General features: G+C 52.6%; 1 protein-coding gene across 4 annotated transcripts in view; it reads right to left on the bottom strand.

Moving 5' to 3' along the window:
• Positions 1–731: 731 nt before the first annotated feature.
• Positions 732–12,215, bottom strand: part of Arrb1 (arrestin beta 1) — a 73,537-nt gene continuing 62,053 nt past the window's right edge. For 2 of the 4 annotated variants that reach the window (XM_021189869.2, XM_029543364.1), the window contains exons 12-16: positions 11,159–11,242; positions 10,192–10,215; positions 8,698–8,768; positions 7,551–7,602; positions 732–6,436 (exon numbers count right to left, since the gene is read on the bottom strand). In XM_021189869.2, the coding sequence (XP_021045528.1) occupies positions 6,325–6,436; positions 7,551–7,602; positions 8,698–8,768; positions 10,192–10,215; positions 11,159–11,242 (343 nt within the window). In that variant the 3' untranslated portion in view covers positions 732–6,324. The remainder of the gene's footprint in view (positions 6,437–7,550; positions 7,603–8,697; positions 8,769–10,191; positions 10,216–11,158; positions 11,243–12,215) is intronic. The other 2 variants (XM_021189878.2, XM_029543389.1) reach the window with 1 other exon arrangement.

Here is a 12,215-nt window from a genome sequence, read left to right as displayed (position 1 = left end):
GGGACAACCTACCAGTGGCTACCAGGAGGGCAAAGCTTTAGTGTAAGATGGCACAACATTTATAGGAATATAAAAAGTAAGTCCTCATCACATAGTCAATTTTATAAAAAAAATTTTTGGTCATATTCATGGGCCTCTCTCTTTTTCTTTTTAACAGTCTCACTGTGTAGCCCAGGCAGACCCAGAACTTACTTTACTTTATAGACCAGGTTAGCCTAAAACTCGGAGATCTGCCTGCCCCTGTCTAGAGAGCTGGGATTAAAGGTGTGCACTACCTTGGCTAGCAGGCCTCTTCTTTTTATTGAAAATAAGACGCAATCTATTAGGATGTTGGCTGCTCTATTAGATGTTAGCCCAGGAGCAGGAAAAGCTTGGGGAGCTGAAGTCATTTCAATAAGACCTGGCAGAGCAGGCTATGGAATTTGGTCAGAGTCAGAATCAGGGCCAGGCTAAAGCTGAGGGCACAGTAACAGGCAGGGGCTTCAACTCAGGAGCAAAGCAGGGCTCATGGAATCCAGCAAGTTTTGAGAGATGAAAGGCTTGGTAGCTTCCCCGAAGGCCACAAGGCTAGACAGGTGAAAGACAGAACAGAGAAATCTCCAGGGGATCTCCTGGAGGGAGGGCACAGCAGAGGCACAAAACCCAGAGCTGGGCAGGGCAGGAGGGTGCTTCTGTTCTCTCCCTGTCGGGGCGGGCATGTGAAACAAGAACTGAAAACACAGCCAGTGTCCTCCATCACAAAAGGCCTTTAATGACCTCTCGTTCAAGGTTCTTTTGCTCATTTGTCCTGTTGCAGCTGAATAAACTATAATGACTTCACGGGACAAGGGCAGCCACAGGTACGACAGGTTGACCTGGACGTGGTCCAGGAACGAATGTGCCACACAAATCATCACTTCACAGAGGGTCACAGGCCTGAGGCCGCCCCAGCCACCCCTCGACACCACACCCAGGACACACATCAACTCCCACCGGTCGGAAGAGGCAGCCCCGCAGCAGCTATGACTAGACCTAACACCGAGCAGTACCCGTGGGAGGCAGGATATCCTGCACTGTCATTATGTTGTGGGCTATGTGGGTCACCAACTCAGGCCAAGACGCTATCCCCTCACACAGGCTGCTGCCTCATCCGGCCTCTCTTCTTACCCATCACCCTCATATCCCTTTCAGTGGTCCCTGTGAGGTGGGCAGAACCTGGTACTGGCCCTTCACACATGGGGAACCTGAGGCCAGTGGGGTCTCCCAGGCCACACTTGGACTGAATAAAACACCAGTTGGCATTCTTTCCCCCTGTGCCATGTGATTGACAATGCCCTGAGCTTCAGCTCCTCACCTAGAATGATGCCCTAGGAGGTAAGTCCAGGCAGGACTTTTTGCCAAAGGCTAGCCCAAATCTCACCAATGAGCTGTCCTGCAAGTGAATGCCCATGACACTGCAGGCCAGCAGAGAGAAGCTGGGTGGACTGCAGAAAGGGGAACAGCCTCTCTTTGGGCACAAAAGCCTGCTGTTGTGCACATGGACATCCACGGGGGTGGGAGTGGAATCCTAAGAGATTCACTGGAGGAAGACTTGCTTCAAATGCCTGAGGAATCCTGCCTCGTAAAAGCCCTCCCTGGTGGTGCATCTCTTACATGACCCTGGCTCCCCACCCCTTAGCTGTGCATAAGGGAGCCAGCCCTGGGTTCTCCTCCCATTGCCCTGAGAATGCGTCCTGGGTGGACACTGGGCCTGGCTCCTCATTCCGTGGTCTCCACGAAACATGCGTACTATCGGGACCAAGTCCCTACCTTCACCGAGCAGCAGACCCAGCCCACATCAAACTCATTCCCAAGGTGCAGGGTGGGTCAACTAGAAAACCAGTGTATGTGTGCTCTAATGCTTGGACCGGATGACCTGAGTCCCAACAAGTATCTCTGTGTCAGGATGCTGGAGTCACCCCAACACACAAAAACCAAGAGAGGACCTGTGCTTGCTGGTCTAAGACCAAACCACAAAATGGTGGTTTGAAGTTATTCTTCAAAGAGTTTAAAAGTGAAACCTCAATAGACAAGAGAGTTAAAAGCAGTTACTCTGGAGAAAGTAGGAATGAGGGGAGGGCTGGAGACTCCCCCTCCTCCCCCTCGTTCCTCAGTTTCCCCTGGCAGCAGCCCCCAGCGAGGCTGTGTGGAACACTGAGAGGTGTGCCTGGTCTGCAGACAGTGGGTCCCAGGGACCTGTGCTTCAACTTTGACCTCCCTTTGGGGGTAACAAGTTGGTGATGTTGAGGGAGGTGCTAGTGTGCATGGACTGGGGTGGCCGAGGTGTGGATCTGCCCCCATCAGTAGGCTGCTTCAGGCCAGGAGCGGGGAGGGCAGAAGTTATGGAGCTGCCTGGACCAGGCCCAAGACAGGCTGTGCGGATAAAAATCAGAGAAGTCTCATTTGGTCCTTAAGTTTAAAAAGAGTGAATATCAGAAGAGACACAAGTTTGTGTCCTGGGAGATAAAGGCTGGAGCCCAGCCCTTCACTGAGGGTTGGGAGCCACACATACAGACCTTAGCCATTGGTGGGAAAGAGCTGCCGTGGGACATGAAGCTTCTGGGAGCGGATCAGCTAGGGCTCAGCTCTCAGAGCAAGAGGGCTGGACATCTCCAAAGGCCTCCAAGAAGCTGTGGTGGTTCTTTTGACCCAGGGTGGGACCTTATACTTAGAAGAGGCAACAGCTATTTCCTCTCACCCTTGGATGTCTTGGGTGGTCACAATACTGAGCTCAGCTCCCTGACCTGTGGTTTCTTCACTTCTGTGGGCTTCTGGGAGGTGAGTGAGTCCAGGCTCAAATGCTCCTCCCTGCTTCCCCAGTCACTGACAACATCTATGTCTTCCGTGTCCTGGTTGCCATGGGACCCATCCTAAGACAATAGCACCTACACTTCTTCCCCAATGTGATCAGCAAAGCCACAATGGCTGATTATCATCGTGGCAGATAACTAACCTGGGACATCAGGACAAAGACCGGTAAACAGAGGGCTCATTCCACAGCAAGCTTCCTGTGTGACCTCAGGTCTCCTCCCTGCAGTGACAGGGACACGCCTGTGCAGCCGGTTGGCCTACAGAGCTCCCGGCTCCCATCTCAGTTCAAACACACAGCAAGCCCACGAATAAAGCAGACAAAGGCTATTGTTACAGTGAGGAGAGACTGAGAGGTGGCCTTGGGGACTTTCAGGACATGGTCCCTTTCACTGCATCAGATGGGAATCAGGTTGTCAGCCACCCTCCAGGGGGAAGTCGGTTGTGCTTTGAAGCTCAAGTCCAGCCAAGCAACTCAATTCTTATGTTTCTAGGAGACGAATTCTTCTCTTGGCTGGGGTACTGGGCAAGTCCAGTCGTCCTCAATTGATGAGCTTTTACCAAAGCATGCTCTTCTTGCCCAGATTGGCATTAACATGTGCCCCTTGGTCTACTGGAAAGTCCCAATGTGGGTTGTTTGGTGGCCCAAGTCCCAGTCTGTCAGCACAAGAAAACCCAATCTCACTGGATGGTGCCTGGAAACCGCTGCCTCCAGTTTCACTCCCAAGTGCTGCCTGGCCAGGAACACTCCAGAACAAAGAAGAGCCCTACAGAGAAGTACTGAGTTATGTCATGGGATGGGGGTGGGGCACGGTGTCTTCAGCAGACGAGAGGCCGAGGCAAGAAAAGAAGAGGCCAAAGAAATACATGAGCCTGTGTATCTCACCCAGGATGGCAGCATACGACTGTGGAGTAGGGACAAATGACACCAAATTCCAGCCCCCTGCAGTGTCATTTCCAGGGTTTGAATCCACCTAGAAGGGACACTGTTTTCAAACTCACATCAAGGCACTGTGTGGACTAGCTGTAGCCAGAACTGTCAATGCGGTCTAGGTTTCCCCTGACCAGAAGGTTTCTAGAGACAGGGATTCTAGGGTGAGATCCATCTTAGTAGTATCCAGCATAAAAGAACAAAGCCATCATCAAAGGATGGTCTGGCTAGACTCCAACCTGATCATTGCCCTTAGGCAGGCGTAGCTCAAAACACAAAGAGGCAGCCAGGGCTCTGATGCTTCCCTGCAGCTAGATCTGTGGGATAAACCAAAAGAGTCGGGATACTGGCGTGTGGGAAGCCTGAGAAACCAAATTGGGGGACCTTTTGCTCGTATCAGTTAAGGATGGGGGACAGGAGAGGTTAGCCCAAATGGGTCTGGTATCAGCTCCAAAGGTTTTAATGGAAGCCAGTGGAGGGCACATGCTTGCCTTACACTGGTCAAGAGTTTAATCAATTCTATAGGTGCAAAAGTATCCAGCTAGCTCTGCCGGGGGCCAGATGTCAGGGGAGCTTGCAGTTATGATCTGAGCTGGCCAGGCAATGTGGCTGCCCCAAGACGGCTATTCTAACCTGGGAAGAGGTGCCTTGAGTTGACTGCTTATGAGATTTAGGTGGTTCAGGGCCAGTGGGCCTGGACCATCTCCGCAGAAGAAATAACAGCAAACACTGGGCATGGTGGACTAAGAATGGCTGGGATCTAATCTGTACAGTAAAGCACGCCACCGGCAGTGGCAGGGGCATGCCTGCAATCCCAGCACTTGAGACAAGAGGATCAGGAATTCAAAGTCATTCTCAGCTACATAGTGAATTCATGGCTAGCCTAAACTACATGATATGCTGTCTCAAAACCAAACACAAGCTGTGGTCTCCCTTCTCAGGCAAGTATGGAACTAAGAGAGAGGGAACAGAAATCGAGGTGAGATCCTCTTGCCCTAACAATCAATTATGTTTGATAAACCCATGCAAGCTTCCACATGCAGAAGCTCTGGGATCGAGAAGTTCACAAGGGCTCTGGCCACAACTTGACATCAGATAAGCTGACTAGGTCCAAGAGCAGCCCTGCCTAGGCAGGAAGGTACACTCGGTGAACTGCCCTGTCCTGGGTCCTCTGAGGTGCCGTGAACCTCCTCTGAAGGCAGATAGAGCAGTTAGCAGCCCCCAGCTCCAACTGGAAGATCAGAAGCTCTTGAGAGCCACAAACTTACAGAAACTTGAACAAGAAACTCTTGGAACCATCTGGTCGACCTCTTAGCTTTCCAACAAGAAACTGAGGCCCAAAGACAGGAGGGAACTGACCCAAGGTCACACAACAAGCTAGCACTGAAGAACAAACAAGGATATCTCGGAGCATTTTCTGTTTTACCTCTTGTCCGTCCTGTTACCCTGAGACTCACCCCGGTCAAGTCATACTAACACCACCTGATGGAAACCAAGTACCCATGACCAACTCCTTTAGGGGAGGAGCTGCCATCCTACTGGGAGTACATCTGGATGGATGGATGGATGGATGCCACCTTCAGGGAACGGGATCCCTTAGCAGTGGGAATGGTGGCCTCAGGCACCTCTGTCTCTTTCTCTCTCCTACCTTACAGGGCCAGTCACTGGAGAAGCACTAGAGGAAGCTAGGAGATACTGGTGGCTCCAGCTGTGTCCCCCCATCCTTGCTTCCCGTAGGACCATCCAATACAAAAGAGGAGGATGGATGCCTCCCTACCCGGCCCCATCTCTTAAACTCCCCTCAGACATCCTCAGTAGCTTTGGCTCACTGCTAGGGGCTGGTGTTTGTTAAACACCCATTCCCCTCTCTTTGCCCGCACACAAAAATGCAATGAAGCTATGCTATCTCATTCTATCAGTTCTGACATATGGATGGCTGGATCTGTAGCCTGCCTCAATCTAGGTGTCATCTGGTTAGAAAGTCAGTCCATTGTTCTTCACTCCTGGGGTCTATGTGCCTCCCCCATGAGATATAGGGGCATGGACCAAGAATGAGGATGGAGGGGGAGGAGTCTCTAGTGGCCCTGGACCACACACACACAGAGAAAAGCATTGAGAATCTATTCACAGTCCTGCCCTCTCCCACCTTCAATATGGTCATCTTTTAGCTGCCAAAACTGTCACCTACTGGGACTACAGACATCTTCTTGTGTGTCTTGAGCCATCTTGCCCACCCCCTCCACATCTTCACACCCATCATCATTGTGCCTTCAGGCCCCACCCTCCCCTTTCTGCTACCCATCTCGAGCCAAATCCCAAGGCCAGGTGGTGTGGCCTTCCTGGGAATGAGCATGAGAAGGGGGTGGGCAGGTGATTGCAGAGAGATGGCTGAGGGCATGGTCCTGCTGGCGTGGTGATGCGAGGCCCATCACCGAGACCTGGAAGACCACTGGGGCCCCTTGGTAGAAACTGGAAGAACAAAAGGAAGAACCAGAATGGGAAGGAGACGAGAAAGCATCCGAGTGCGAGAGTGAACCTGGAGCTGCCGGGCTGAGGCCCGCCCCAGTCTATCTGTTGTTGAGGTGCGGAGAGCCCGTGCCGTCATCCTCTTCGTCCTTGTCATCCTTCATGCCTTTCAGCCGCTGGCGAGCAAAGTCCTCAAATACAATGTCGTCATCACTAGTGGGAGAGACAAGGAGAATGCCGTGTATTTGCAGAGGTAGACGACAGGCAGATCCAGAGGTCTGGCCAAACGATGGGAGGACTCAAGAGAGAACCCCCCACTCTCCAGGGTCTCTGGGATGACCTCAGGCAGAAAGGTGTGCCTGGCCAGCCCATTTACAAGCCCACTGGTGGCTGTGGGGATTCTCACAAATAAACTACAAAAAGCTTGCCTCCCAGTGCATAAGGGCTAGAAAAGTGACCCTGTTCCTGGGGAGATGGAGAAGGTAAATATGGGGAACAATATGGCTCTGCATCTGGATCTCCAAAGAACAAGCCCACGAAACCCCACTTCACCCCTCCAAATCAGATGAACAGGGCAGCTTTAGGGAGCAGGGAAGGTGGTGAGGATCTATATGAGGACAGAGTGATGGGGAGAGGTGCCTGGTTTAGGGTTGCAGGGACCAAGGACTGTTTCTTTCCACCAAGTCCCCATGGCCCAGGCAGAGGCGGAAGTCCCTTGCCCCCATTGAATACAGCCAAAAGAATGAGTTTCCTCAGGGCAACATGAAACCTCTGTTTCTCAGATCTCGCCAAAGAATCAAGGAAAGGAAGTTTGGGAAGCTGGAAGGAGAAAGCAACCTGGCCCCAGAGGCGATTCAAGCCATTGAACCAGGTCCTCTTCCTCTGGCCATTGTTTGGTGCCCCATGGCCTTCCACCGCAGGGGAGTCCAAATCGGTTGGTCCTCAGGCCGCAAGAGTGACAGCACCCAGACAGACACCTTCTCCACCCCACAGGCAGCCTCCAACTGGCTCGGGTCAGGTAAGAGAGGGGAGCCCCAGAGTCTGTCAGCCAGCCGGTTGGGTGCTGCAGACGGACGGACTGACTGACGGACGGACGTGCAAGGAAGACAGACCCCACCAATGCAGGAGGAAGAGGAACAGGCATGGAGGGTCCTTCAAGTCACATGCAGGCAAGCAGGTTGCTGAAGAGGTGAGCAGAGGTGGCTCTCAGCAGACAGACCAGCTGCTCCTCAGGGGTTAATTAACATTTATGCAAATGACCCCTCCACCTCTCCTGTCCCACCTCCAGCCCCTCCCCAGACAGCACAGGCAGGAAGGTTCAGCTTACTTGGTGTCAAGCTCTATGAGATTGGTGTCTACTGGAGTCTCGCTCTCTGGAACTGAAAATATACAAGGCTTGTGAGGTACCCAGGAGGAAGTGGGGTGCAGGATGGGAGGTGAGGGATGGGACAGGGACCACACAGACACACAGACACATACACACACACACACACACACACACACACACACACACACACACACACACATACACACACTCCTCAGACTCTCTAGATAAGATGGAGAGGGCAAAGAAGGAAGTTGAGTGAGAAACCTCTCCCAGGTCAAAACCAGCAGATGCAGGGAGGGAGGCATCCACGCCCAGTGAACACCCTGCAGGAAGCAGGTCTCCAACGCGAGACACATTCATCTCTTGCTTGCCTGAGTTCCATTTGCTCTAAGATCATTTTGCAGCCCTGGCTGGCCTCAGACATGATCCTCCTGCCTCACACACCTCCCTGTGCTGGGACTGTGGGCATGTGCTATCACGATGCCCTGTTGTTTTGTTTGGTTTGGTTTGGTTTTTCTGAACTGTGACCTCTCTGGATTCAGAGTGCCATCTGCTGCATCTCCCTGACTACTCGTAGGCACAGACTCCATTTGTGAGAGGGACTGTAACGTCCCTTGCAACGGAATGGAGCCGATCTGTTACCTCCTTAAAAACTCAACTAATATGGGGACTGAGACATGGCTCCACAGTTAAGAGTACTGGGTCTTCTGCTTGTGGGTTCAATTCCCAGCACCCACAGGATGTCTAACAACCATCTGCAACTCCAGTCGCAATGGATCTGATGCCCTCTTCTGGCCTCTGAAGGTACTGTATGTATATAGTACACAGGCATACATGCAGGCAAAATACCCATACACATAAAATAAAAATAAATATTTTTAAATAATAATAATTTTTAAAATTAAAATCCATCAACGTGGCTTGTCCTCCACTCCAAACCTCCCGGTCCCGTGGAGAATAGAAGTCAGGGCTCTCCATTTCCTAGTTGGGTCAAAAGCAAATAGTAGTTGTGTTGTAGGCCCTGCAGAAGACTGGGAGCTGGGAAAAGGGTGATTCTGGGCTGGAGGCTAACTCAGAAAGAAGCAGAGCAGTGAGATAACATGGAGGCTGGTAAACCCCACCCCAGTAGCCCACGGGTCCTACTCACCTTCCCGATGTGGGGGCTCCTCCTTAGGCTTGGGGTGCATTAGGGTAAAAGGCAGTTCCACGGCCACATCACTGAAACACACACCCCATCCAGCGAGCTCGGAGAGAGCCTCAGACAGAGAGACCTGCTTCCCTGTCAGTCTGAGGCCTGGGGAGACCATGGGCTGGACGCCATGCCCGCTGGGGACTCACAACACGGTCAGTGGGTAACCAAGGTGGCCTGGGGCTCTGCCCATCTCAAGTCACCATGGACTCCTGATCCCACCCTTCCCAATTTTCTCCCAGGCCTGCACACCCACAGGCTTCAGGAACTGGGGTACAGAGCTGTCCACACCATAGGCAGACTCCGACACCTCCTGTGTGTGCATGTGTGAGAGCTGGTCACCAGCCATTGTTGGTGACCAGGCCTTCCCTGACACTGTCCCTGGTACACAGGTTGAGGACAAGAACAGGCACTTGCACAATACAGAGTGTACCAAGCCCCTCCTTAGAACAACTCCTGGGATCCCCCTCACTACAGCCCTATTATTGTGATACCCTAGGCCTAGGTACTCAGAGATTAGCCTCTTGTCTCGGGCTGCACAGCTATCGGCAGTAAGTGCAGAAAGACTCTGCTCAATCGCCCATCCCCTTAGCCACTGGATGATAAACAGAATTGAGAGACGGATTAAAAGTAGCCCTGAAGGCGCCTCACTGCTAAGAGTGGCATATCTTAGCAGAGCCTCCCTAAAATTATGAATGTCTCCAAAAAACACAACCATATCTTACTGGTCCTGTTGCCAGCTGTGAAAGGGGAACGGACTGGGTGTGGTGGGCTGGTACAAGCCAGATACAGCCAGCCTTCAATGAAGCCATACTGGATGTGACTGGAAGGACCTGGCCTCTGCTTTGCTAGGCTGTGACTAGTAAGGACACCACGGCCTCCCTGCTGGGATTCCAGGACACTGCCCAAGCCTGGCCACAAGTCTGGACTCAAACTCTTTGCTGCTGGACACGGAAGAGATAGAATTATCTCTTGATTCACTCAGATCTCATGGGATGAGTGACCCAGTCATTGTGTGACAACAGGAGGTCATCCAATCATGTCTGAGACACACCCACTCCTACGTGTGGTCTGGGAGCGAGGGTAACTAACCACAGTTAGCCATGAATTCTCAGTGGAGTAGAAGCTTGAAAGCAGGAAGGATGCATCTCTCAGACATCCTAGGACTCAGATCAAAAATGCAGATGACACTACTAGGGGCCACTGCCCATATTGCTGTTGTCTGCAAAGGTCCTGTCACTTGAGTGGGAAGGAAAGCAGTCGAGGTGTTCTGCTAGGAGGCACATCCCCCAGCCTGTCCCAGCAGAGTTCCTGTTGCAGCACATCCCCAACCCGAAATCTGAGATAACCCTAGATCCTTCCCTCTGGGTAGCCTGTGGTTCTGATCAGCTGGGTCTGTGACCCCAGGACCTCCAGGAAGGTAGACAAAGCAAGACAAAGGAGGGGCTTTACCTGGATGCAAGGTCTCCCAAGAGGCTGAGTGGGCCAGAGGAGGCAGAAGAAGTGGTCAGGACAGAGTGCAGAGTGGGAGAAAAGAGAAAGGACATTCGTTCACTGCTCTGCCACCCCGCCAAAGGACACGCTCCTAACCCCTGGGCAGCTGACATCTCTTCTAGGGCACTGAGGGATGGGCTTGCAGAGCCCCTGGACCCCAGGATCTGCATCTGTAAAAACTAGTCTCCCTGCTTCCAGGCTATCTAATAGCAGAAGGAAGACTCTGGGGGTCACTAGAATGTGAGAAGACTGTGGGTCCTGCAAAGTCACGGAACACAAGATTGTCCACGGGGGCTTAGAAATGATCTGTTACATAAAGTCAGTATTAACACGCCAGCCGCAGAGACAATATTCTTTGTTCATCTGAGACAGTCCAGGCTGACCTCAAACTCGCTTTGCTGCCAAGAATGGCCTCGAATGCCCGCTCTCCTGCTTCTCCCTCCCAAGGGCTATGACCACAGAGGTGTGCACCATCCTTGGCTTGGAGGCACTGTCCTAACGAACCGACTTAGTCTGTCAGCAGAACTTTTTAGGTTTCATTTTTCCCCGTGTATAAATAGGGAAAGTTAGCCAATTAGGAACCCCTCAATTCAGCTCTGGGCTTTTCAGTCTCCGAGAGCCGTGTGTGCCCACTGTGTCCTGAGATGTGAGGAAGTCCATGTAGCCCGAGAGTCACAGCACAGTCTGAGGACACCCAGATTCGTATAGGCTCTACCCAGTCCCCAGAGCCAGACTCAGGCCTAGGCTAAGGAGCAGGAGAGAGGGATAGAGATGGAGGGGAGGAGGAGCCCCAGCCAGTGGAGAAGGAATCAGAGGAGGGAAGAGAAAAGGAAGTCCTTAAGTCTCGCCTCCTCAATGGGAAGATGCAGCTAAAGGCCAGGCAAGCAGGCGGGGTGAGCAGGGGTTCTGGGGTGGCTGGACTTACCCGCCCCGGGACACCACCAGCTTCACCTTGACTTTGTAGGAAACGATGATGCCCAGGATTTCACGGTTGGCACCTTCCCGCAACCTGCAGGGAGACGGGGAAGCTGGACCTTGGGGCTCCTTGGTGGGCAGAATGTGGTAGGCATTAGCGTATGATGGGAGGGACCACTGTCCATCCGTCTCCTGAGCCACCAGGTCCAACAGAGTTAGGAAAGGGAGCTGAGCCCCGTGCACTGGCACTTGTAGGCCTGAGTTCTGTTTATGTCCCTCTTTGTGGTACTAGAGATTAAATCCAGAGTCTCGTGCATGATGGGCAAGTACTCTGCCACTGAGCCATGACCCTAGCTCCTTGGGCTCCACATCTAGCTATGAGATGTCCTTGCTCTGTAGCCCTAGTGGATTCTCCTCCCTGCCTCAGCAGTGCCACATGGTGCAGTGAAACCCGGCCCTCCCACCACTTACTTCTCTCACACTGCTTATGCTGTGTGACCCACAAGCAGAAAGAGCCACACTGAGGGCTGAGAAGCCAAGAGTAGCTGGAAGTCAGGGCAGCATGGGAAGGGTGTGCTAAGGAGGTGCCTCCTGGTGGGGTGTTGAGGGCAGGGCAAAAGGGGGACAGAGAGCTTGTTTGTAAACGAGGGGTGATGATGTGATGGTCTAGCCTGAGCCAAGTCTGAGTGTGGGGATCATGGTCTCGGAACCAACAAAGACCAAAGCCCTTGCAGAGAGCCAGAGATCATCAGAGGGAACGAAAGTCCCCCCACAACTGTCTGAACTCTTCTAGGGTGGGGCAACCCTGAAGGCTCAGTGATGCCCGTGGACCAAATGGCCTAATGGTGCCTCATGTGGAAGGACCCCCATTTCTATACCCAGCTCCCCACCTCTTCCCCAGCCTCTCCAAGCCCCCGCTTATCTCTTTCCGGTACCCTTCTGAAGCGATTCTCTCCCCTCCAGCCTTGATGGCATCAGGGACACACCCAGTCTGTATTTAGGACTTTGGGCGAAGAGCTGCCAATTCTTATAGAAAGCTTTTCCAGGGGCTGGAGAGAAGGCTCAGC

The sequence above is a fragment of the Mus pahari genome, chromosome 1 (genome assembly GCF_900095145.1).
Source record: "Mus pahari chromosome 1, PAHARI_EIJ_v1.1, whole genome shotgun sequence".
NCBI lineage: Eukaryota > Metazoa > Chordata > Mammalia > Rodentia > Muridae > Mus > Mus pahari.
Note: the sequence above shows the minus strand (reverse complement) of the source record. Positions and strands in the feature narration are given on the sequence as shown.